General features: G+C 43.8%; 1 protein-coding gene across 1 annotated transcript in view; it reads left to right on the plus strand.

The window, feature by feature from the left end:
* Positions 1-10,180: 10,180 nt before the first annotated feature.
* Positions 10,181-27,193, plus strand: part of SLC9A3 (solute carrier family 9 member A3) — a 121,220-nt gene continuing 104,207 nt past the window's right edge. Inside the window, exons 1-3 of the mRNA XM_038770292.1 lie at positions 10,181-10,234; positions 10,869-10,928; positions 16,853-17,050. Of these exons, the coding sequence (XP_038626220.1) occupies positions 10,181-10,234; positions 10,869-10,928; positions 16,853-17,050 (312 nt within the window). The remainder of the gene's footprint in view (positions 10,235-10,868; positions 10,929-16,852; positions 17,051-27,193) is intronic.

Consider the following 27,193-nt stretch of genomic DNA (forward strand, 5'->3'; position numbering starts at 1 on the left):
GCGCTAACTCTGTGCCAAGCAATGTCCTAAGCCCTGGGGTAGATACAAGGTGATCAGGTTGTCCCACGGTCAGAATCCCCATTTTACAGATGAGGTCACTGAGGACCAGAGAAGTGAAGTGACTTCCCCAAAGTCTCAGGGCTGATAAGTGGTGGAGGCCGGATTAGATTTTTAGACTGTGAGCCCACTGTTGGGTGGGGACTGTCTCTATATGTTGCCAGTTTGTACTTCCCAAGCGCTTAGTACAGTGCTCTGCACATAGTAAGCGCTCAATAAATACGATTGATTGATTGATTGATTGATTGATTGGTTAGAACCCACGGCCTCCGACCCCCAAAGCCGGGCTCTTTCCACCAAGCCATGCTGCTTCTCTGGCTCTGCCAATCGACCTCGACAAGGCTTTGTTGCCTAGTGTGGAACAACGGGGGAATAAAGAAAGCCATAGGGAGGGAACTAGGGCAGACTACTAGCCCACCCAGCCTCAATCAATCAATCAATCGTATTTATTGAGCGCTTACTGTGTGCAGAGCACTGGACTAAGCGCTTGGGAAGTACAAGTTGGCAACATATAGAGACAGTCCCTACCCAACAGTGGGCTCACAGTCTAAAAGGGGGAGACAGAACAAAACCAAACATACTAACAAAATAAAATAAATAGAATAGATATGTACAAGTAAAATAGAGTAATAAATATGTACAAACACATATACACATGTATATATATACATATATTGATATATATACACATATATATGTATAGATTGATATACATATATCAATCTGCCCCCGCCCCCCCCAGGATACCTCTTCCTTCTCAGCTGTGTGACTTTGAGCAAGTCACTTCACTTCTCTGGGCCTCAGTTACCTCATCTGGAAAGTGGGGATTAAATGTGAGCCCCCAGTGGGACAACCTGATCACCTCGTAACCTCCCCAGCACTTAGAACAGTGCTTTGCACATAGTAAGGGCTTAATAAATGCCATCATTATTATTATTATTCTCTAGACTGTAAACTCGTTGTGAGCAAGAGACTTGTCTACCAGCTCTGTTAGATTGTATTCTCCTGCATGCTTATAATAATAATGGCATTTATTAAGCGCTTACTATGTGCAAAGCACTGTTCTAAGCGCTGGGGACGTTACAAGGTGATCAGGTTGTCCCACAGGGGGCTCACAGTCTTAATCCCCATTGTACAGATGAGGTAACTGAGGCACAGAGAAGTGACTTGCCCAAGTCACACAGCTGACAATTGGTGGAGTCGGGATTTGAACCCATGACCTCTGACTCCAAAGCCCAGGCTCTTTCCATTGAGCCACACGTAAGCGCTCATTTGATGTCATTGATTGATTTGCCAAATGCTTCTACCCAAGCCCCCATAATCCTCTTTCGGGGAGGAATTTCTTTCATTATTTTTCATTTTTAATGGTATTTATTAAGCTCTCACTATGTATCAAGCACTGTCCTAAATCTGGGGTAGATCTGCATTTAGCTTTAATTCTATTTGTTCTGACGACTTGACGCCTGTCCACATGTTGGGTTTTTGTTGTCTGTCTCCCATCTAGGCTGTGAGCCCGTTGTTGGGTAGGGACTGTCTCTATATGTTGCCAACTTGGACTTCCCAAGCGCTTAGTACAGTGCTCTGCACACAGTAAGCGCTCAATACGATTGAATGAATGAATGAATCAGGTCGGACACAGTCCCTGTCCCACGTGGGGCTCACGTCTAAGTAAGAGGGAGAACAGCGTGGCTCAGTGGAAAGGGCCCGGGCTTTGGAGTCAGAGGTCATGGGTTCAAATTCCACCTCCACCCCTTGTCAGCTGTGTGATTTTGGGCAAGTCACTTCTCTGAGCCTCAGTTACCTCTTCTGCAAAATGGGGATGAAGACTGTGAGCCCCCCATGGGACACCTTGTAACCTCCCTAGCGCTTAGAACAGCGCTTTGCACATAGTAAGCGCTTAATAAATGCTATCATTATTATTATTAACAGGTATGCACATAGTAAACACTTAATAAATGCTATCATTATTAACAGGTATTCATCAATCGTATTTATTGAGCGCTTACTATGTGCAGAGCACTGTACTAAGCGCTTGGGAAGTACAAATTGGCAACATATAGAGACGGTCCCTACCCAACAGTGGGCTCACAGCCTAACTGAATCCCCATTTTGCAGTTGAGGAAACTGAGGCACAGCGAAGTTAAGTGACTTGTCCAATAAACGAGTATATAAACAGTCTGAGCTCATCAGTTCCGGATGGTTTGGTCATGGATTTGGCAATTCATGCCCCTCCGTGCTCTTCGCAGGGAAGTCCACACCAGGTTCATGGACTGGGTCACTTGAGGATTCTGTACTTCCCAGGTGCTTAGTTCAGAGTACCCCTCCACGTAATAATATTACTGAAATGCAGTGGGTTTTGGGCAAAAAGCACGGGCTTGGAACTCAGAGGACCTGGGTTTTAATCCCACCTCCCACATCTGTCTGCGTGACCTTGGGCAAGTTACTTCACTTCTCTGGGCCTCGGTTACTTCATCTGTAAAAGGGGGATTGCAACTGAGAGCCCCACTTGGGACAAAGACTGTGTCCAACCCCACTTGCTTGTATCCACCCCAGGGCTTAGTTCAGTGTCTGGCACATAGTAAGTGCTTAACAAATACCATCATTATTATCATTATTACTATTTAATACCCAAATTATCTCAATTGTCAGCTGTGTGACTTTGGGCAAGTCACTTCACTTCTCTGGGCCGCAGTTCCCTCATCTGTAAAATGGGGATTAAGACTGTGAGCCCTCCGTGGGACAACCTGATCACCTTGAAATGTCCCCAGCGCTTAGAACAGTGCTTTGCACATAGTAAGCACTTAATAAATGCCATGACTAAATACCATCGCTATCATTATTACTATTTAATACCCAAATTATCTCAATTGTCACCTGTGTGACTTTGGGCAAGTCACTTCACTTCTCTGTGCCTCAGGGACCTCATTTATAAAATGGGGATAAAGACTGTGAGCCCTCCGTGGGACAACCTGATCACCTTGTAACCTCCCCAGCGCTTAGAACAGTGCTTTGCACATAGTAAGCACTTAATTAATGCCATCATTAAATACCATCATTATTATCATTATTACTATTTAATACCAAAATTATCTCAATTGTCAACTGTGTGACTTTGGGCAAGTCACTTCACTTCTCTGTGCCTCAGGGACCTCATCTGTAAAATGGGGATAAAGACTGTGAGCCCTCCGTGGGACAACCTGATCACCTTGTAACCTCCCCAGCGCTTAGAACAGTGCTTTGCACATAGTAAGCACTTAATAAATGCCATTATTATTATTATTATTATTTATTACTACTACTATTACTACCTGGCAGCTAAAAGATGACTCATCTCTGCAGAATAACCTAAGTGAAGATGCACAATCAACGAATGAATATTTACTGAGCACCTGTATTCAGAGCATCATCAATCGTATTTATTGAGCGCTTACTATGTGCAGAGCACTGTACTAAGCACTTGGGAGAGAGTGCAATCTAACACTATAACAGAGTTAGCAGCGCATGACCCTGCCCACATCAAGCTTACAGTCTAGAAGGGGGACTTAATGAAACTTACTGAGCGCTTACTGTGTGCGCAGCACTGTACTAAGCGCTTGGGAGAGGACAATGCAACAGAGGTGCTCACCCCATAACGGATCACCTATAGTCATTATTGGTAATAATCACAACCAGCACCTTCCATTGAGAAGGCATTTTAAAATGGGAATTGATTAATAAATCAAAGTTAATGAGTAATTCAGCAATATCAACACACTTCTTGCCAACTCTGTAAGAGTTCAGTTGGAAGAGGGAAGGAAATAGATAAGAACCCTTTCCTTCTTGGAATCGAATCATCCAAGGACACATCATCATCATCAATCGTATTTATTGAGCGCTTACCATGTGCAGAGCACTGTACTAAGCGCTTGGGAAGTACAAATTGGCAACATATAGAGACAGTCCCTACCCAACAGTGGGCTCACAGTCTAAAAGGGGGAGACAGAGAACAAAACCAAACATACTAACAAAATAAAATAAATAGAATAGATATGTACAAATAAAATAAATAAATAAATAAATAGAGTAAAAAATATGTAGAAACACAACATGAAGGAATATCAGGATGAGACGGAAGAAGGTTTGCTCCTCAGAGCCAGAACCCAGTTGGAGCACAGATAATAATAATAATAATGGTATTTATTAAGCGCTTACTATGTGCCAAGCACTGTTTTAAGCGCTGGGGAGGTACAAGGTGATCAGATTGTCCCATGTGGGGCTCACAGTCATCATCCCCATTTTACAGATGAGGGAACTGAGGCCCAGAGAAGTGAAGCAACTTGCCCAAAGTCACACAGCTGACAAGTGGTGGGGCCAAGATTTGAACCCATGACCTCTGACTCCAAAGCCCGGGCTCTTTCTATTGAGCCACGACGCTTCTTTCTCAAGCGACTCTCCCTTCCACATGATATCTATTTTTTTTTACTATATTTGTTAAGCCCTTACTGTATCATCATCATCACCAATCGTATTTACTGAGCGCTTACTGTGTGCGGAGCACTGTACTAAGCACTTGGGAAGCACAAGAATGGTTTGAAAAGAAGAAAAAAGAAGAAAGGAAGAATGTATGTCAAGCACTGTTCTGAGTGCTGGGGTAGATCATCATCAATCGTATTTATTGAGAGCTTACTGTGTGAGAGCACTGTACTAAGTGCTTGGGAAGTCCAAGTTGGAAACATATAGAGACAGTCCCTACCCAACTATTGGGCTCACAGTCTAAAAGGGGCAAATACAATCCAATCACTTTGGATCTTTACTTATTTATTACTCTATTATTACTCCATTTATTTATTTATTTTTCTTGTACATACCTATTCTATTTATTTTATTTTGTTAGTGTGTTTGGTTTTGTTCTCTGTCTCCCCCTTTTAGACTGTGAGCCCACTGTTGGGTAGGGACTGTCTCTATATGTTGCCAACGTGTACTTCCCAAGCGCTTAGTACAGTGCTCTGCACACAGTAAGCGCTCAATAAATATGATTGATTGATTGATTGATTGATTTATCTCCATACAGAGCTCACAGTCTTAATCCCCATTTTACAGAGGAGGTAACTGAAGCACAGAGAAGTTAAGTGACTTGCCCGAGTTTATATAATAATAATAATGATGATGATGATGATGGTATTTATTAAGCGCTTACTATGTGCCAAGGCACTGTTATCAGACAAGCGCTTAGTACAGTGCTCTGCACATAGTAAGCGCTCAATAAATACGATTGATGAAGTGGCAGAGCTGGAGTGATAACCTAGGTTCCTCTTACTCCCAGTCCTGGGCTCTTTCCACCAGGCCTGCCCTCTCTCTTTTTCTGCAATTTCACATTTCCTCCTGCCTTCAGGACGTCTCTACTCCCTGTGGGCAGGGAAAGTGTTTACCAACTTTGCTATAGAGGACATAGCATATACATATGTATATTGTTTGTATGTATTTATTACTCTATTTATTTTATTTGTACATATTTATTCTATTTATTTTATTTTGTTAATATGCTTTGTTTTGTTCTCTGTCTCCCCCTACTAGACTGTGAGCCCACTGTTGGGTAGGGACCGTCTCTAGAAGTTGCCAACTTGGACTTCCCAAGTGCTTAGTACAGTGCTCTGCATGCAGTAAGCGCTCAATAAATACGGTTTTGAATGAATTGAACGAATGAATAGAGGATGTACTGTGCTCTGTACAGAGTAAGTGCTCAAATACCACTGATGGATTGTAGGTCAGCTTTCATTCATCCAGTCCTATTTATGGAGAAGCAGCGTGGCTCAGTGGAAAGAGCCTGGGCTTTGGAATCAGGGGTCATGGGTTCGAATCCCAGCTCTGCCAATTGTCAGCTGTGTGACTGTGGGCAAGTCACTTCACTTCTCTGGGCCTCACTTCCCTCATCTGTAAAATGGGGATTAAGACAGTGAGCCTCCCGTGGGACAACCTGATCTCCTTGTAACTTCCCCAGCGCTTAGAACAGTGCTTTGCACATAGTAAGCACTTAATAAATGCCATCATTATTATTGAGTGCTTACTGTGTGCAGAGCACTGTACTAAGCGCTTGGGAGAGTACAACCTAGCAATAAGCAGATACTTTCCCCGCCCACAATGAACTTTCTGTGCTATGGTCAGGGCAGAAGTGCTCCTGTTTCTCATAAGCTGCTCTGAAAGATGGGCAGGCATTTAGCAGTGTGGCCTCACTGAACGACCACTGGCTTGGGAGTCAAAGGCTCTGGGTTCTAATCCTACCTCTGCCACTATCCCGCCCTGTGACCTTGGGCAAATCACTTCACTTCATAATAATAATAATGGTATTTGTTAAGCACTTACTTTATGCAAAGCACTGTTCTAAGCAATGGGGAGATTGCAAGGTGATCAGGTTGTCCCACGGGGGGCTCACAGTTTTAATCCCCATTTTACAGATGAGGTAACTGAGGCACAGAGAAGTGACTTGCCCAAAGTCACACAGCTGACAGTTGGCGGGGCCGGCATTTGAACCCGTGACCTCTAACTCCAAAGCCCGTGCTCTTTCCACTGAGCCAAGCTGCTTCCCTTATTTCCTCCTCTAGGAAAAGGAGATTCAAGACCTGTTCTCCCTCCCGGCTTAAATGGGGAGCCCCATGTGGGATAGGGACTGTGTTTGACCTGATTAGCTTGGATCTACTCAATTAATCATATTTATTGAGCGCTTACTGTGTGCAGAGCACTGTACTAAGCGCTTGGGAAGTACAAGTTGGCAACATATAGAGATGGTCCCTACCCAACAGTGGGCTCACAGTCTTAATACGGTGTTTGACACGTAGTAAGCGCTTAACTATTCCGGAGTTATTACCATCAATCAATCAATCAATCGTATTTATTGAGCGCTTACTATGTGCAGAGCACTGTACTAAGCGCTTGGGAAGTACAAATTGGCAACACATAGAGACAGTCCCTACCCAACAGTGGGCTCACAGTCTAAAAGGGGGAGACAGAGAACAGAACCAAACATACCAACAAAATAAGATAAATAGGATAGAAATGTACAAGTAAAATAAATAAATAAATAAATAAATACATAGAGTAATAAATATGTACAACCATACCATCATACTGATGCAACAATTCAGCTAGGTTCCAAGTTTGGCCTAGGAAAATTCGGTTTGCCTTCTGACCTAGAGAAGCAGTGTGGCCTAATGGATGGAGCAGAGTCACGGAAATCAGAAGGATTTGGTTTCTTAACCCAGCTTCTATCTACCCAAACATCTAGAACAGTGCTGGCCCATAATAAGTGCTTAACAAATACCTCAAATAAGCAAATAAATCTTCCTACTTTGAATGCAAAGCCTTTGTATCGAGAGCAATCGCTTAGTGGCCCTTGAGGGCAGAAGTCTACCAACTGCATTGTGTAGTACTCTCCCAAGCCCTTCCTTCAGTATACAGTAAGAGCTTAATAAATACCATGGATTGATTGATCACCCCCAGGGAAGAGATTATGCATCACCCCGAGGTCCGGAAGGAGAATCATCTGATTGATCCAGGGTGGAAAACTATAAAAACATTTATAAGAACACAGCAAATGTCAATAGTTTACAAGTACCAAATGCATCCAACTGTTTTCTCAAGCAAACAAGCAAACAAAGAGATGACCCTGAGCCACCCTTTGTCAAGGAATACCTTTATATATGTATACGTTTGTACGTATTTATTACTCTATTTTATTTGTACATATTTATTCTATCTATTTTATTTTGTTAATATGTTTTGTTGTCTGTCTCCCCCTTCTAGACTGTGAGCCCGCTGTTGGGTAGGGACCGTCTCTATATGTTGCCAACTTGGACCTACCAAGCGCTTAGTACAGTACTCGGCACACAGTAAGCGCTCAATAAATACGATTGAATGAATGAAGGGAAACTGAGGAAGAAGGGCTATCGCCTATGTTAAACAATACTGAGAGAGCTGACACCCCATTCATTCAATGGTATTTATTAATAATAATGACAGCATTTATTAAGCGCTTACTATGTGCAAAGCACTGTTCTAAGCACTGGGGAGGTTACAAAGTGATCGGTTGTCCCACGTGGGGCTCACAGTCTTCACCCCCATTTTACAGATGAGGTAACAGGCACAGAGAAGTGAAGTGACTTGCCCAAAGTCACAAAGGTGACAATTGGCGGAGCCGGGGTTTGAACCCATGACCTCTGACTCCAAAGCACGGGCTCTTTTCCACTGAGCCATGCTGCTTCTCTAGTAAGCACTTAACAAATCCCATTATTATTATTACTCTGTGTCAAACACTGTTCTAAGCACTGGGGTAGGTACAGGTTAATGAAGCCCATGTGGGGTTACAGTTTAAGTAGGAGGGAGATGGGGTATTTAATTCCCATTTTACAGTTGAGGAAACTGAAGCACAGAGAATTTAAGTGACTAGTCCAAGGTCACACAGCATACAATTGGAAGAGCTGGGATTAAAACTCCGGTTCCCTGAGAATTTAAGTGACTAGTCCAAGGTCACACAGCATACAATTGGCACAGCTGGGATTAAAATTCTGGTTCCCTGAGATTTTGAGTGACTAGTCCAAGGTCACACAGCATACAATAGGCAGAGCTGGGATTAAAACTCGGGTTCCCTGATTCCCAGGCGGCTTCCCCACTCTTTCTCATCCTTTCCCTCTCTCGTCTATTTTTTTTGTCTACTCCACCTGCCCCTTTGACTATCCTCTTTCTCCACCCCAACTTCATCTATCTCTTCCTCTTTCCTTGCCCTGCCTGTTCCTTTCATTTTTCTCACATCTCTGACACTCCCCCATTGACATGCCACCTCAGCCCTTCCTTTTCCCTTAGGAAAATATGGCCCTGTTAAATTATTATTAAGACTGTTTTGAATCACTCCACCTAGTCCCTGAGAATTTAGGACATTTTCTTTTTCCGTATGCTTACCTTTCAAGTCCTCAGCCCTACGAGAGGTCAAATTAGTTTGTTTTTTGGGGGGGTATTCAGAGATATTCCTTTCTGGTTTGAATTCTTCACAGGATATGAAAAGGGAGCTATCTCGCAGGAGGGTTGTGGTCTCTGCAGGTGGGAGCGATCTCTCCTGATGGGAAGAGTCTCTGCCCATGGGTGCAGTCTCTCTAGATCAATCAATCGTATTTATTGATTTATTGATATACTAAGCGCTTGGGAAGTATAAGTTGGCAACATATAGAGACAGTCCCTACCCAACAGTGAGCTCACAGTCTATATCATATATACTATATATAATATATAATATAATATAGATGGGAGCAACAGAGAGGTGAAGTAACTTGCCCAAGGTCACCCAGCGGGGTATTGGAAGACTGGGATTAGACGCTCTTTCTGCTCTTAATAAACTCATAGTGCGGAATAAATACTATTGCCACTATTACTGACAATGGACGTGATCTTAATTCAAGAAAAATGCACTCCGGCTTTTTAAAGGGCAGAGATTCACATTCTGCACAGCTGCAGAAGGTAAACACCTTGAAATCACTATGATCTTCTCATTGACACACCTTTTCCATATCAATGAAAATATGGCCCTGTTAAATTATTATTAAGACTGTTTTGAATCACTCCACCTAGTCCCTGAGAATTTAGGACATTTTCTTTTTCCATATGCTTACCTTTCAAGTCCTCAGCCCTCCGAGAGGTCAAATTAGTTTGTTTTTGTGGGGGGTATTCAGAGATATTCCTTTCTGGCTTGAATTCTTCACAGGATATGAAAAGGGAGCTATCTCGCAGGAGGGTTGTGGTCTCTGCAGGTGGGAGCGATCTTTCCTGATGGGAAGAGTCTCTGCCCATGGGTGCAGTCTCCCTAGATCAATCAATCGTATTTATTGATTTATTGATATACTAAGTGCTTGGGAAGTATAAGTTGGCAACATATAGAGACAGTCCCTACCTAACAGTGGGCTCACTGTCTATATCATATATACTATATATAATATAATATAGATGGGAGCGACAGAGAGGTGAAGTTACTTGCCCAAGGTCACCCAGCGGGGTATTGGAAGACTGGGATTAGATGCTCTTTCTGCTCTTAATAAACTCATAGTGTGGAATAAATACTATTGCCACTATTACTGACAATGGACGTGATCTTAATTCAAGAAAAATGCACTCCGGCTTTTTAAAGGGCAGAGATTCACATTCTGCACAGCTGCAGAAGGTAAACACCTTGAAATCACTATGATCTTCTCATTTACACACCTTTTCCATATCAACGAAAATATGGCCCTGTTAAATTATTATTAAGACTGTTTTGAATCACTCCACCCAGTCCCTGAGAATTTAGGACATTTTCTTTTTCCATATGCTTACCTTTCAAGTCCTCAGCCCTCCAAGAGGTCAAATTAGTTGGTTTTTGGTGGGGTATTTAGAGATATTCCTTTCTGGCTTGAATTCTTCACAGGATATGAAAAGGGAGCTATCTCTCAGGAGGGTTGCGGTCTCGGCAGGTGGGAGCGATCTCTCCTGATGGGAAGGGTCTCTGCCCATAGGTGCAGTCTCCCTAGATCAATCAATCGTATTTATTGATTTATTTATATACTAAGTGCTTGGGAAGTATAAGTTGGCAACATATAGAGACAGTCCCTACCCAACAGTGGGCTCACAGTCTATATCATATATACTATATATAATATAATATAGATGGGAGCGACAGGTGAAGTAACTTGCCCAAGGTCACCCAGCGGGGTATTGGAAGACTGGGATTAGATGCTCTTTCTGCTCTTAATAAACTCATAGTGCGGAATAAATACTATTGCCGCTATTACTGACAATGGACGTGATCTTAATTCAAGAAAAATGCACTCTCCGGCTTTTTAAAGGGCAGATATTCACATTCTGCACAGCTGCAGAAGGTAAACACCTTAAAATCACTACGGCCTTCTCATTTACACACCTTTTCCATATCAACCACGTCATCAGAGCCACCAGAGCACTGAGTAGGCCCTTAAGACCCATAAGGAAGCAAGAGTTGTTATCTTTGTCTAATGGACCTGATCTAATGTGTTTGAACAAACTCAGTCAAGATTATCTTCCTGAAAAGTTATGCTGTTCCTTCATTCGGAGTATTTATTGAACGCCCACTGGGTACAGACGAAAGACGAGAATGAGTCACGGGGATTAAGGTGTGAGGGAGGTGAAAGGAAGGGAATTTAAGGATGGATTGAAATATCAGAGGAGGAGCAATGGCTTGGGAGGCGGAGGTGCCTGCTGTGTGACCTTAGGCAAGTCACTTCACATCTCTGTGCCTTGGACTTCCCAAGCGCTTAGTACAGTGCTCTGCACACAGTAAGCGCTCAATAAACACGATTGATTGACTGATTGATCTGTGAAATGGGGATTCAATCTCTGTTCTCTTAGACTGTGGGTCAATCAATCGTATTTATTGTGCACTTACTGTGTGCAGAGCACTGTACTAAGCACTTGGGAAGTACAAGTTGGCAACACATACAGACAGTTCCTACCCAACAGCGGGCTCACAGTCTTGTGTGGGACAGGGACTGTGTCCCACCTGATTAACTTGTATCTGTGCCATAGCTTGCAATGGTGCCTGACACATTTTATAATAATAATAACAATAATTAAGAAAACATGAAAGGGATGAGCAACAAAAATTTGAGCAGCAGATTGGAGATTATTCTATATAATAATAATAAATAATAGTAATGGTATTTGTTAAGCAGCGTGGCTCAGTGGAAAGAGCCCGGGCTTTGGAATCAGAGGTCATGGGTTCTAATCCTGACTGTGCCACTTGTCAGCTGTGTGACTTTGGGCAAGTTTCTCTGGGCCTCAATTCCCTCATCTGTAAAATGGGGATGAAGACTTTGAGCCCCCTGTGGGACAACCTGATCACCTTGTAACCTCCGCAGCACTTAGAACAGTGCTTTGCACATAGTAAGCACTTATTAAACGCCATCATCATTATTATTATTAAGCACTTACTATGTGCAAAGCACTGTTCTAAACGCTGGGAGGATACATGGCGATTAGGTTGTCCCCCGTGGGGCTCACAGTCTTCATCCCCATTTTCCAGATGAGGTAACTGAGGCCCAGAGAAGTGAAGTGACTTGCCCAAAGTCACACAGCAGACAAGTGGCGGAGCCGGGATTCGAACCCATGACTTCTGACTCCCAAGCCCGGGCTCTTTCCACTGAGCCACACTGCTTCTCATCGACTGTAGACTTCATGGCGTAGTAGGCAGAGCCCAGGCCTGAGAGTCAGAAGGTCATGGGTTTTAATCCTGGCTCCGCCATTTGTCAGCTGTGTGACCTTGTGCAAGTCACTTCACTTCTCCGGGCCTCAGTTCCTTCATCTGGAAAATGGGGATTGAGACTGTGAGCCTCACACGGTATAAGGACTGTGTCCAACCCCATTTCCTGTACCCACTCCACCGCTTAGTACAGTGCCTGACACGTAGTAAGCACTTAACAGATCCCACAACTATTACTATTGGGGTCTTGGCTCAATTCTGCTGCTGTGTGGCAACTTGATGCCAGTCACAAACTCTCTGGGCCTCAGTTTCCTCATCTGTAAACTGGGGAGGAGGAGACCTATCAATAATAATTAGTAATAGTAATTATGGTTCTTGTTAAGTGCTCCGTGTCAAGCACTGGGGATAATAATAATAATAATAATAATGGCATTTATTAAGTGCTTACTATGTGCAAAACACTGTTCTAAGCACTGGGGAGGTTACAAGGTGATCAGGTTGACTCATGGGGGGCTCACAGTCTTAATCCCCATTTTACAGATGAGGGAACTGAGAGGTCCAGAGAAGTTACGTGACTTGCCCAAAGTCACACAGCTGCCAATTGGCGGAGCAGAGATTTGAACCCATGACCTCTGGACTCTAAAGCCCGTGCTCTTTCCACTGAGCCACGCTGCTTCTCTATGTTTATTCATTCATTCATTCAATCGTATTTATTGAACGCTTTCTGTGTGCAGAGCACTGTACTAAGCGCCTGGGAAGTACAAGTTGGCAACACATAGAGACGGTCCCTACCCAACAGTGGGCTCACAGCTAGAAGATAATGTTCAAGTTAATCATGCATTCATTCATTCATTCAATCGTATTTATTGAGCGCTTTGTGCAGAGCACTGTGCTAATCAATCAATCATATTTATTGAGCGCTCACTGTGTGCAGAGCACTGTACTAAGCCCTTGGGAAGTACAAGCTGGCAACATATAGAGACGGTCCCTACTCAACAGTGGGCTCACAGTCTAGAAGATAATGTTCAAGTTAATCACGCATTCATTCATTCATTCAATCGTATTTATTGAGCACTTACTGTGTGCACAGCACTGTACTAAGCACTTGGGAAGTACAAGTTGGCAACATATAGAGACGGTCCCTACCCAACAGTGGGCTCACAGTCTAGAAGATAATGTTCAAGTTAATCATGCATTCATTCATTCATTCAATCGTATTTATTGAGCGCTTACTGTGTGAAGAGCACTGTGCTAATCAATCAATCGTATTTCTTGAGCGCTTACTGTGTGCAGAGCACTGTACTGAGCGCTTGGGAAGTACAAGCTGGCAACATATAGAGACGGTCCCTACCCAACAGTGGGCTCACCGTCAATCAATCAATCAATCAATCGTATTTATTGAGCACTTACTGTGTGCAAAGCACTGTACTAAGCGCTTGGGAAGTACAAGCTGGCAACATATAGAGACGGTCCCTACCCAACAGTGGGCTCACAGTCTAGAAGATAATGTTCCAGTTAATCAGGTGGGACACAGCCCCTGTCCCATATGGGGCACACATTCTTATCCCTATTTTCCAGATGAGGTAACTGAGGCCCAGAGGGGTGAAGTGACTTACCCAGGGTCACGCAGCAGACATACGGCAGAGCCTTCTGAAGCCCAGCCAGCGCTCTATGCACTAAACCACAGTCTTCCTAGTTCGCAGGGTTGTGGCAGGGGGGTCATATAGGGTAAACCTACACTTTAGGGAAATAAATGTGTTATCTACACGTAAGACTGTGAGCTCCACCTGGGACAACATGATTACCTTGTAATCAGGCCCTTAGAACGGTGTTTGGCACATAGTAAGCACTTAGCAAATACCAAAATTATTATTATTATTATTGTATTTATTGAGTGCTTCCTGTGTGCAGAGCACTGTACTAAGCGCTTGGGAGAGTGCAATAAAATAAACAGACTCATTCCTTATTTGCCTCCGGCCTGGTATGCCTTCCCTCCTCATATTCTAGTGGGTAGAGCACAAGCTTGGGAGTCAGAAGGTAATGGGTTCTAATCCCAGCTCTGCCACTTGTCTGCTGTGCGACCTTGGGCAAATCACTTTACTCCTCTGTGCCTCAGTTCCCTCATCTGTAAAATGGGGATTAAAACTGTGAGCCCACCGTGGGACAGTGCTTAGAACAGTGCTTTGCACATAGTAAGTGCTTAACAAGTACCATTATTATTATTATTATTATTATTATTATTATTATTATTATTATTTCCCTCATCTCTAAAATGGGGGTTGAGACCATATGGGGCAGGCTCTGTGCCCAAACTGACTTGCTTGTATCCCTCCCAGTACAATGCCTGACACACAGTAAGCGCTTAACAAATACCATAATTATTATTATAATTTTTAATTACTCCCCGCTCCCCCCACTTCAAAGCCTTATTCATTCATTCATTCATTCATTCAATCATATTTATTGAGCGCTTACTGTGTGCAGAGCACTGTACTAAGCGCTTGGGAAGTACAGGTTGGCAACGTCTAGAGGCGGTCCCTACCCAACAGCGGGCTCACAGTCTAGAAGGAGGAGACAGACGACAGAACAAAACATATTAACAAAATAAACAGAATATGTACAAATAAAATTAATAAATAGAGTAATAAATACGTCCAAACATATATACATATATACAGGTAAGCACTGTATTGAAGGCCCATCTCCTCCAAGAGGCCTTCCCTGACTAAGCCCTCCTTTCCTCTTCTCCCACTCCCTTCTGCGTCACCCTGACTTGCTCCCTTTATTGATTCCCCTCTCCCAGCCCCACACCACTTACGTCCCATACCTGTCATTTATTTATTTATATTCATGTCTGTGTCCCCCTCTAGATTGTAACCTCACTGTGGGCAGGGAATGTGTCCATTTATTGTTCTATTTTCCTCTCCCAAGTGCTTGGTCCAGTGCCCTGCACACAGTAAGCGCTCAATAAATACGATTGAATGAATAAATGAATTAATAAGTGGTCCCTCCCACCAGATTCTGGCCCGACTCCCTCCCTCTGCTCGACCCCCTGTGTGTATATATACATATTTATTATTCTATTTATTTTATTAATGATGTGTATATATCTATAATTCTGTCTATTTATATTGATGCTACTGATGCCTGTCTACTTGTTTGGTTTTGTTGTCTGTCTCCCACCTTCTAGATTGTGAGCCCGTTGTTGGGTAGGGATTGTTTCTATATGTTGCCAACTTGTACTTCCCAAGCGCTTAGTACAGTGCTCTGCACACAGGAAGCGCTCAATAAATACGATTGATTGAATGAACGAACGAATACCCCTGCCACCAGACAGCTCTTCGCTTCTTCCGGAGCCAAGCCCTTTGTGAGCAGGGGTTATGCCTATCAACTCCGCTGTATTGTAGTCAGTCACTTAATCATATTTATTGAGCGCCTACTGTGTGCAGAGCACTGTAGTATCATCATCATCAATCGTATTTATTGAGCGCTTACTGTGTAGTGAGCGATCGGGAGAGTACAATATAACAATACAATAGACACATTCCCTGCCCTCGATGAGAAAGCAAGGAGGAGGCCAGGGTTTGGGTGGGAAGATAAGAAATTCTATTTTAGATGGAAGCCCGTTGTCGGTAACGATTGTGCCTGTTTTTTGCTCCGTTGTGCTCTCCCAAGCGCTTAGTGCAGTGCCCTGCATGCAGCAAGCGCTCAATAAACACGACTGAACGAAGGAATGAAAGTTTGAGGTGTCAGCAAGCGCTTAGTCCAGTGCTCGGCACACAGTAAGCGCTCAATAAATGCGATTGATGATTATGATCTAAGTCGAGACGTCTTGAAGACAGGAGGAAACGCGAGACTGCAGAGAGGGAAAGAGATCACAACTGGTGATGGAGATTCGGATATCATTCATTCATTCAATCGCATTTATTGAGCGCTTACTGTGTGCCGAGCACTGTACTAAGCGCTTGGGAAGTACAAGTCAGCAACATATAGGGACGGTCCCTACCCAAAAACGGGCTCACAGTCTAGAAGGGGGAGACAGACAACAAAACATGTAGACAGGTGTCAAAACCGTCAGAATAAACAGAATGAGAGCTATATGCACATCATTAATAAAATAGAGTAGTAAATATGTACAAGTAAAATAAATAGAGTAATACATCTGTACAAATATATACTAGCGCTGCGGGGAGGGGTGGAGGTAGGGTGGGGGGGATGAGAGGAAAAAGGGGGCTCAGTCTGGGGAGGCTTCCTGGAGGTGGTGAGCTCTCAGTAGGGCTTTGAAGGGAGGAAGAGTATCCGCATAGAGGTAGTTGAACCCTATGTTTAGAACAGCGCTTGGCACATAGTAAGCGCATAATAAATACCATCATTATTATTATTATTGCCAAGCACTCAGCACAGCGTCCCGCAGACAGTAAATACTACTGATGGATTGGTCAGTCCATCAGTCGTATTTATCCAGGAAACGGGTCCGCACACTTACTGTGTGCAGAGCACTGTACTAAGCGCTCGGGAGAGTACATTATACCAATACAATCCTCCTTGCAGAGGCTTAATGGATTTCAGTTCCCTCCCGGCCCGGCCGGAGCGGCCCCCGGGTTGGATTTCCGGGGCATCCGGGGCCATCGGAGGGGCCTCGGCATTTGGACCAGACGAAAAAGAGACTCGTGTGTGAACTGTGATCGGAATAGCAATGAGGCAGAAGCCGCAAGTGCAAAATTTCCCCTCTCCCTGACTTCCTGGAAAGGAGATGACGTGGCAGGGGTGAGGAGGCCAGCCAGGAGGAGGCTCCAAGGAGGCGGTTCACGCGCCTCCACCTCACCCCTCATTTCCTCGTTGATTTATTTCTACGATCAATAAGAATAATGACCGTAGTAATAATAATGATGGCATTTATCAAGCGCTTACTATGTGCAAAGCACCGTTCTGAGCGCTGGCGGGGGTTACAGGGTGATCAGGTTGGCCCACGTGGGGCTCACAGTCTCCATCCCCATTTTTACAGATGAGGGAACTGAGGCTCAGAGTAGTCAAGTGACTTGCCCGAGGTCACACAGCAGACTTGCGGTGGATCCGAGTTCGAACGAAGCCCGTGCTCTTTCCACCGAGCCACGCTGCTTCTCAACGGTGGTATTTGTTAAGCTCTTACTATATAATAATAATAATTGGCATTTGTTAAGCTCTTACTATGTGCAAAGCACTGTTCTAAGTGCTGGGGACGATAAAGGGTGATCAGGTTGTCCCACGTGGGGCTCACAGTCTCCATCCCCATTTTTACAGATGAGGGAACTGAGGCTCAGAGAAGTCAAGTGACTTGCCCGAGGTCACACAGCAGACTTGCGGTGGATCCGAGTTCGAACGAAGCCCGTGCTCTTTCCACCGAGCCACGCTGCTTCTCAACGGTGGTATTTGTTAAGCTCTTACTATATAATGATAATAATTGGCATTTGTTAAGCGCTTACTATGTGCAAAGCACTGTTCTAAGCGCTGGGGGAGGATACAGGGTGATCAGGTTGTCCCACGGGGGGCTCACAGTCTTAATCCCCATTTTACAGTCTTATATTCCAAGCGCCGCTCTAAGCGCTAGGGTAGAAACAAAGTAATCCGGTCAGACACAGTCCCTGTCCCACGGGGGGTTCACAGTCTTAATCCCCATTTTACAGATGAGGGAACCGAGGCTCAGAGAAGATAAGTCATGTCTGTCTCCCTCTCTAGACTGGAGGCTCTTGGTGGGCAGGGAATGCGTCTGTTATAATGATGATGATGATGATGATGGTGTTTGTAAAGCGCTTACTCTGTGCCAAGCGCTGTTGTATTGTTGTTTGTACTCTCCCAAGTGCTCAGCCCAGTGCTCTGCACATAGTAAGTGGTCAATAAATAAAATTGATCGATTGTTGATTGCCCTCTCCGCCCTCCTCTCTGCCTCCACTATGTACTTGGCCGGGCAGCCCTTGAGCCCTTTGATAATAATAATAATAATAATAATAATAATAATAATGATGGCATTCGTTAAGCGCTTACTATGTGCAAAGCACTGTTCTAAGCGCTGGGGGGATACAGTGTGATCAAGTTGTCCCACGTGGGGCTCCCAGTCTTAATCCCCATTTTTACAGATGAGGTAACCGAGGCTCAGAGAAGTTAAGTGACTTGCCTAAGGTCACACACCAGACTTGTGGTGGAGCTGGGATTCGAACCCGTGACCTCTGACTCCAAAGCCCGGGCTCTTTCCACTGAGCCACGCTGCTTCTCTATATACTGATACTCACTCCAACCCCACAGCACTTGTATAAATATCCTTTTTCTTCAACATTTCCCCTATCTGTAATTTATTTTAATGCCTGTCTCCCCCCGGGGAATGTAAGCTACTTGTCAGGAAGTCTGTCATATTTATTGAGTGCTTAGAGACTGTGAGCCCACTGTTAGACTGTGAGTCTTTTAGACTGTGAGCCCACCGTTGGGTAGGGACTGTCTCTATATGTTTCCAACTTGTACTTCCCAAGCGCTTATTCCAGTGCTCTGCACACAGTAAGCGCTCAATAAATACGATTGATTCATTAAATACGATTGATTGATGGCAGAGCACTGTACTAAGTACTTGGGGGCATACCATATAATCATATAACAGGCACATTTCCTTCCCACAACGAGTTTACAGTCTAGAGGGGGAGACAGACATTAATAGAAATAAATAAATGTAGTGCTGTTTATTTATTTATTTATTTTACTTGTACATATCTATTCTATTTATTTTATTTTGTTAGTATGTTTGGTTTTGTTCTCTGTCTCCCCCTTTTAGACTGTGAGCCCACTGTTGGGTAGGGACTGTCTCTATATGTTGCCAACTTGTACTTCCCAAGCGCTTAGTCCAGTGCTCTGCACACAGTAAGTGCTCAATAAATGTGATTGATTGATTAAGTACGACTGATTGATGGCAGAGCACTGTACTAAGTACTTGGGGGAGTACCATATAATCATATAACAGGCACATTTCCTTCCCACAATGAGTTTACGGTCTAGAGGGGGAGACAGACATTAATAGAAAGAAATAAATGTAGTGCTGTTTATTTATTTATTTATTTATTTATTTATTTATTTATTTATTTATTTATTTTGCTTGTACATATCTATTCTATTTATTTTATTTTGTTAGTATGTTTGGTTTTGTCTCCCCCTTTTAGACTGTGAGCCCACTGTTGGGTAGGGACCGTCTCTAGAAGTTGCCGACTTGGACTTCCCAAGCGCTTAGTCCAGTGCTCTGCACACAGTAAGCGCTCAATAAATACGATTGATTGATTAAGTACGATTGATTGATGGCAGAGCACTGTACTAAGTACTTGGGGGAGTACCATATAATCATATAACAGGCACATTTCCTTCCCACAATGAGTTTACAGTCTAGAGGGGGGAGACAGACATTAATAGAAAGAAATAAATGTAGTGCTGTTTATTTATTCATTCATTTATTTATTTATTTATTTATTTATTTTGCTTGTGCATATCTATTCTATTTATTTTATTTTGTTAGTATGTTTGGTTTTGTCTCCCCCTTTTAGACTGTGAGCCCACTGTTGGGTAGGGACTGTCTCTATATGTTGCCAAATTGGACTTCCCAAGCGCTTAGTCCAGTGCTTTGCACAGAGTAAGTGCTCAATAAATATGATTGATTGATTACATACGATTGATTGATGGCAGAGCACTGTACTAAGTACTTGGGGGAGTACCATATAATCATATAACAGGCACATTTCCTTCCCACAACGAGTTTACAGTCTAGAGGGGGAGACAGACATTAATAGAAAGAAATAAATGTAGTGCTCTTTATTTATTTATTTATTTATTTATTTATTTATTTTACTTGTACATATCTATTCTATTTATTTTATTTTGTTAGTATGTTTGGTTTTGTCTCCCCCTTTTAGACTGTGAGCCCACTGTTGGGTAGGGACTGTCTCTATATGTTGCCAACTTGGACTTCTCAAGCGCTTAGTCCAGTGCTCTGCACACAGTAAGCCCTCAATAAATACGATTGATTCATTAAATACGATTGATTGATGGCAGAGCACTGAACTAAGTACTTGGGGGTGTACCATATAATCATATAACAGGCACATTTCCTTCCCACAACGAGTTTACAGTCTAGAGGGGGGAGACAGACATTAATAGAAAGAAATAAATGTAGTGCTGTTTATTTATTTATTTATTCATTCATTCATTCATTCATTCATTCATTCATTTATTTTACTTGTACATATCTATTCTATTTATTTTATTTTGTTAGTATGTTTGGTTTTGTCTCCCCCTTTTAGACTGTGAGCCCACTGTTGGGTAGGGACTGTCTCTATATGTTGGCAACTTGGACTTCCCAAGCGCTTAGTCCAGTGCTCTGCACACAGTAAGCGCTCAATAAATATGATTGATTGATTAAATGCGATTGATTGATGGCAGAGCACTGTACTAAGCGCTTGGGAAGTCCAAATTGGCAACATATAGAGACAGTCCCTACCCAACAGTACTCCCAGTACTTGGGAGAGTACCATATAATCATATAACAGGCACATTTCCTTCCCACAACGAGTTTACAGTCTAGAGGGGGAGACAGACATTAATAGAAAGAAATAAATGTAGTGCTGTGGGGCTGGGAGGGGGGGATCATCATCATCATCATCAATCATATTTATTGAGCACTTACTGTGTGCAGAGCACTGTACTAAGCGCTTGGGAAGTACAAGTTGGCAACATATAGAGATAGTCCCTACCCAACAGTGGGCTCACAGTCTAAAAGGGGGAGAAAAAAGGGGGATGAGTAAAGGGAGTGAGTCAAGGTGAAGCAGAAGGGAGTGGGAGAAGAGGGAAGGAGGGCTTAATCAGGGAAGACCTCTTGGAGGAGGTCTGGTCCCTTCTGGGACCCCAAGAGGGCCAGGGGAATTTGTTCTTTCCCTTGTGCTCATGAGAAGGACCCCCAGAGTCCCGGGAGCCCAGGAGGGGAGAATCCAGTCAACATCAATACTTTATTCTCGTCCAACCTTCAAAACAACCGAAGCATTTCCAGAACGTTCGGTTTAGAAAACAAAGAAAGAGAGAAAAACTCCCAGGCCTCCTTCGGCTCCCGGCTTTCCTCCCAGGAGAGCTGCCCAAAGCCAAGAAAACCTATGGAGCCCGGATCTAGAAGCAGCTTGGCTTAGTGGAAAGAGCTCGGGCTTTGGAGTCAGAGGTCGTGGGTTCAAATCCCAGCTCCGCCACCTGTCAGCTGTGTGACTTTAGGAAAGTCACTTAACTTCTCTGTGCCTCAGTTCCCTCCTCTGGAAAATGGGGATTAAGATTGTGAGCCCCCCGTGGGACAACCTGATCACCTTGTAACATCCCCAGCACTTAGAACAGCGCCTTGCACATAGTAAGAGCTTAATAAATGCTATTATTATTATTATTATTATTATTATTATTATTATTATTATTATTATTATTATTATTCTCTGGGCCTCAGTCACCTCATCTGTAAAATGGGGATGAAGACTGTGAGCCCCATTTGGGACAACCTGATCACCCTGTAACTTCCCCACCGCTTAGAACAGTGCTCTCTGCATATAGTAAGCGCTTAATAAATGCCATTATTATTATCATCTTTCGGACCCACAAAGGCCGGGAAGAGGAAGGGAATGGAGCAGGAAAAGCTGACCATGTCCCCCAAAGAAGGGCAAAATCATTCCCTGGACCTTTTTCTTTTTTACCCCCAAGCTGATGGAGTCTTGCATGAGCGAATAGGCTCGTTTTAAAGGTTAATTTGTGCAAATGAATGTTCCGCCAAGCGCATAAGCATCTCATAAGAACTCTCTCTTCCCAGTCACAAAGTTGTATAAATTCCTCTTATGAAACTTTTCCATTGTCGGGATGTGGCGGCTCCCAACTTAATATTCCCGCATTGAAAATGAGCTCATGCAGGCCACTTCGGCTGAAAGTCTGCTTTCTAGAGTGTGCCTTTTTAGAGTCAATTTGACTTCTTTAACAATTCTTTAACAGATTCTTTAACAATCTGAGCGGCGGGGTGGACAAAGGGGCTTTTTGATCAGAATTTTCATGTGGTTTCGGGCCTTAGGAGAAGCAGCGTGGCTCATTGGAAAGAGCACGGGCTTTGGAGTCCGAGGTCACGGGTTCAAATCCCAGCTCCGCCAATTGTCAGCTGGGTGAGTTTGGGCAAGTCACTTAACTTCTCTGGGCCTCAGTTACCTCATCTGTAAAATGGGGATTAAGACTGTGAGCCCCAAGTGGGATAACCTGATCACCTTGCATCCTCCCCAGCGCTTAGAACAGTGCTTTGCACATAGTAAGTGCTTAACAAATCCCATCATTATTATTATTATTATTATTATTAAGAGAGGCAAGACTTTGGTTGGTAGGATGGGCCCAGGGTAGATGAGGTGAGGGAGGACAACAACGGGCTCACAGCCTAGAAGGGGGAATGTGTTCTAATCCATCTACACTCACTCGCTTGGTGAACTCATTCATCCCACAACGTCAACTCCCACTGTTGGGTAGGGACCGTCTCTATATGTTGCCAACTTGTACTTCCCAAGCGCTCAGTACAGTGCTCTGCACACAGTAAACGCTCAATAAATACGATTGAATGAATGAATGAACGATCATCTCTACTGGGACGCAACCCAAATCTCAATCTCCTTCCCTGTTCTCCCTCCCTCCCTCCAGGCTCGCATCTCCTCCTGCCTTCAGGACATCTCTACTTGGATGTCTGCTCCCCATCTAAAACTCATCCTGTCCAAGAAAGAGCTCCTTATCTGCCCTCCTTTTCCCCATCTCCCTCCCCCATCATCCCAACTCATTCCCTTTGCTCTACTCTTCTAGACTGTGAGCCCACTGTTGGGTAGGGACCATCTCTCTATGTTGCCATCTTGTACTTCCCAAGCGCTTAGTACAGTGCTCTGCACACAGTAAGCGCTCAATAAATACGATGGAATGAATGAATGAATACTCCCCTCCCCACCACATTCATTCCATCGTATTTATTGAGCGCTTACTGTGTGCAGAGCACTGTACAAAGCACTTGATAATGATGGTATTTGTTAAGCGCTTACTCTGTGCAAAGCACTGTTCTAAGCGCTGGGGAGGTGACAAGGTGATCAGGTTGTCCCACGGGGGGGGGGGGGTGCTCACAGTCTTAATCCCCATTCTACAGATGAGGGAACTGAGCCCCAGAGAAGTTGTTATGTTGCCAACTTGTACTTCCCAAGCGCTTAGTACAGTGCTCTGCACACAGTAAGCGCTCAATAAATACGATTGAATGATTGATTGATTAAATGACTTGCCCAAAGTCACACAGCTGACAGTGGGCGGAGCCGGGATTTGAACCCATGACCTCTGACTCCAAAGCCCGTGCCCTTTCCACTGAGCCATGCTGGAGAGCAATATATATATACATACATATCTATAATTCTGTTCATTTATATTGAGGCCTGTTCACTTGCTTTGAAGTGTATATATCTTTAATTCTATTTATTTAATTGATGCCTCTTTACTTGTTTTGATGTCTGTTCCCTCCCCACCCCCCTTGTAGACTGTAAGCCTTGTGTGGGCAGGGATTGTCTCTCTTTATTGCTGAAATGTACTTACCAAGCGCTTAGTCCAGTGCTCTGCACACAGTACGCGCTCAATAAATACGATTGAGTGAATGAATAATCCCAACTCCACCATTTGGCGACTTTGGGCAAGTCACTTCACTTCTCTACGCCTCAGTTCCCTCATCTGTAAAATGGGGATCGAGATTGTGAGCAAAAGAGGGACATAGACCGTGGCCATCCGGATGACCTCGTATCCACCCAGTGCTTAGCACAGTGCTCGGCACTAAGTGCTTAACAAGCACTGCCTCAGTTCCCTCATCTGTAAAATGGGGATTAAGGCTGTGAGTCCTGTGTGGGACAGAGACTGTGTCCTAACTGATTTGCTTGTATTTCCCCGCCCCGGGCTTACTACAGTGCTTGGAGCATAGTAAGCGCTTCACAAATACCACAATTATTATTATAATTAAGTAGTTAAGGGGCACAGGCCCAAATGCATAGGCGATGCAGAAGGGAGGATGAATAGAGCCTTAGTGAGGATTTACAAAACACTCCCCTGGAAAATGCAAAAAACAAACCCAGGCCTTGCTCTCCTCCTGCTTGAAGTCTGGACTTTTAGACTGTGAGCCCACTGTTGGGTAGGGACCGTCTCTATATGTTGCCAACTTGTACTTCCCAAGCGCTTAGTACAGTGCTCTACACACTGTAAGCGCTCAATAAATACGATTGATTGGACTGCAGGGGGAAGCTGAATTATCCACATGGTTTAAGCTACTCACGAGCACTAATCTAGCCTCCACTACTTGTCTGCCCTGTGACCTTGGGCAAGTCAAGGAAGACACGCAAATCTGTATGTTTGTACATATTTATTACTCTATTTTATTTGTACATATCTATTCTATTTATTTTATTTTGTTAGTATGTTTGGTTTTGTTCTCTGTCTCCCCCTTTTAGACTGTGAGCCCACTGTTGGGTAGGGACTGTCTCTATATGTTGCCAATTTGGACTTCCCAAGCGCTTAGTACAGTGCTCTGCACATAGTAAGCACTCAATAAATACGATTGATGATGATGATGATGATGGTGATGAGGGGTCCCATATTTTTTTCTGTAATTCATTTATTTATGTTCAAGTCTGCCTCCCCCTTAAGAATGTGAGCTCACTGTGGGCAGGGAATGTGTCCATATTTTTTTCTGTAATTCATTTATTTATAGTCAAGTCTGCCTCCCCCTTAAGAATGTGAGCTCACTGTGGGCAGGGAATGTGTCCATATTTTTTTCTGTAATTCATTTATTTATAGTCAAGTCTGCCTCCCCCTTAAGAATGTGAGCTCACTGTGGGCAGGGAATGTGTCCATATTTTTTTCTGTAATTCATTTATTTATATTCAGGTCTGCCTCCCCCTTAAGAATGTGAGCTCACTGTGGGCAGGGAATGTGTCCATATTTTTTTCTGTAATTCATTTATTTATCTTCAAGTCTGCCTCCCCCTTAAGAATGTGAGCTCACTGTGGGCAGGGAATGTGTCCATATTTTTTTCTGTAATTCATCTATTTATGTTCAAGTCTGCCTCCCCCTTAAGAATGTGAGCTCACTGTGGGCAGGGAATGTGTCCATATTTTTTTCTGTAATTCATTTATTTATGTTCAAGTCTGCCTCCCCCTTAATCAATCAATCAATCGTATTTATTGAGCGCTTACTATGTGCAGAGCACTGTACTAAGCGCTTGGGAAGTACAAATTGGCAACACATAGAGACAGTCCCTACCCAACAGTGGGCTCACAGTCTAAAGAATGTGAGCTCACTGTGGGCAGGGAATGTGTCCATATTTTTTTCTGTAATTCATTTATTTATATTCAAGTCTGCCTCCCCCTAAAGAATGTGAGCTCACTGTGGGCAGGGAATGTGTCCATATTTTTTTCTGTAATTCATTTATTTATGTTCAAGTCTGCCTCCCCCTTAAGAATGGGAGCTCACTGTGGGCAGGGAATGTGTGTCCCTTTTTTAATTAGTCCCATTTTTAATTCCCATTTTACAGATGAGGTAGCTGAGGCCCAGAGAAGTGAAGTGACTTGCCCAAAGTCACACAGCTGATAAGTGGCAGAGCTGGAATTAGAACCCAGGACCTCTGACGCCTAGGCCTGTGTTCTTTCCACAACACCATGCTGCTTCTCAAGCTCCTCGTCAACTCCTTGTGGGAAGGCAAGAGATCCACCTACCCTACGATACTCTCTCTCGAGTGTTTACTACAGTGCTCTGTACATAGTAAGCACCTAAAAAAAATCCTAGAAGCATCATGGCTGAGTGGAAAGAGCACAGACTTGAGAGTCAGAGGTCGCGGGTTCAAATCCCGGCTCCGCCACTTGTCAGCTGTGTGACTTTGGGTAAATCACTTCACTTCTCTGGGCCTCAGTTCCCTCATCTGTAAAATGGGGATGAAGACTGTGAGCCCCACGTGGGACAACCTTGCATCCTCCCCAGCGCTTAGAACAGTGCTTTGCACATAGTAAGCGCTTAACAAATGCCATCATTATTATTATTATTAGCACGGTGCTCTGCACGCGGTAAGCGCTCAATAAATGTGACTGAATGTGAGCCCACTGTTGGGTAGCGACTGTCTCTGTATGTTGCCAATTTGTGCTTTCCAAGCGCTTAGTACAGTGCTCTGCACACAGTAAGCGCTCAGTAAATACGATTGATTGAAGTCACAACTTCTCTGTGTCCTCATCTGTAAAATGGGGGACTAAGAGTGTGAGCCCCACGTGGGGCAGGGACTGTGTCCGACCTGATTAGCTTGTATCATCATCAATCGTATTTATTGAGCAGCAGCGTGGCTCAGTGGAAAGAGCCCGGGCTTTGGAGTCAGAGGTCATGGGTTCAAATCCCGGTTCCGCCACTTGTCAGCTGTGTGACTTTGGGCAAGTCAATTCACTTCTCTGGGCCTCAGTTTCCTCATCTGTAAAATGGGGATGAAGACTGTGAGCCCCCCGTGGGACAACCTGATCACCTTGTCACCTCCCCAGCGCTTAGAACAGTGCTTTGCACATATTTATTACTCTATTTATTTATATATTTTACTTGTACACATCTATTCTATTTATTTTATTTTGTTAGTATGTTTGGTTTTGTTCTCTGTCCCCCCCCTTTTAGACTGTGAGCCCACTGTTGGGTAGGGACTGTCTCTATATGTTGCCAATTTGTACTTCCCAAGCGCTTAGTACAGTGCTCTGCACATAGTAAGCGCTCAATAAATATGATTGATTGATTGATTGATTTGCACATAGTAAGCGCTTGATAAATGCCATTATTATTATTATTATTGAGCGCTTACTGTGTGCAGAGCACTGT

Source organism: Tachyglossus aculeatus, chromosome X3 (assembly GCF_015852505.1).
Source record: "Tachyglossus aculeatus isolate mTacAcu1 chromosome X3, mTacAcu1.pri, whole genome shotgun sequence".
NCBI classification, from domain to species: Eukaryota; Metazoa; Chordata; class Mammalia; order Monotremata; family Tachyglossidae; genus Tachyglossus; species Tachyglossus aculeatus.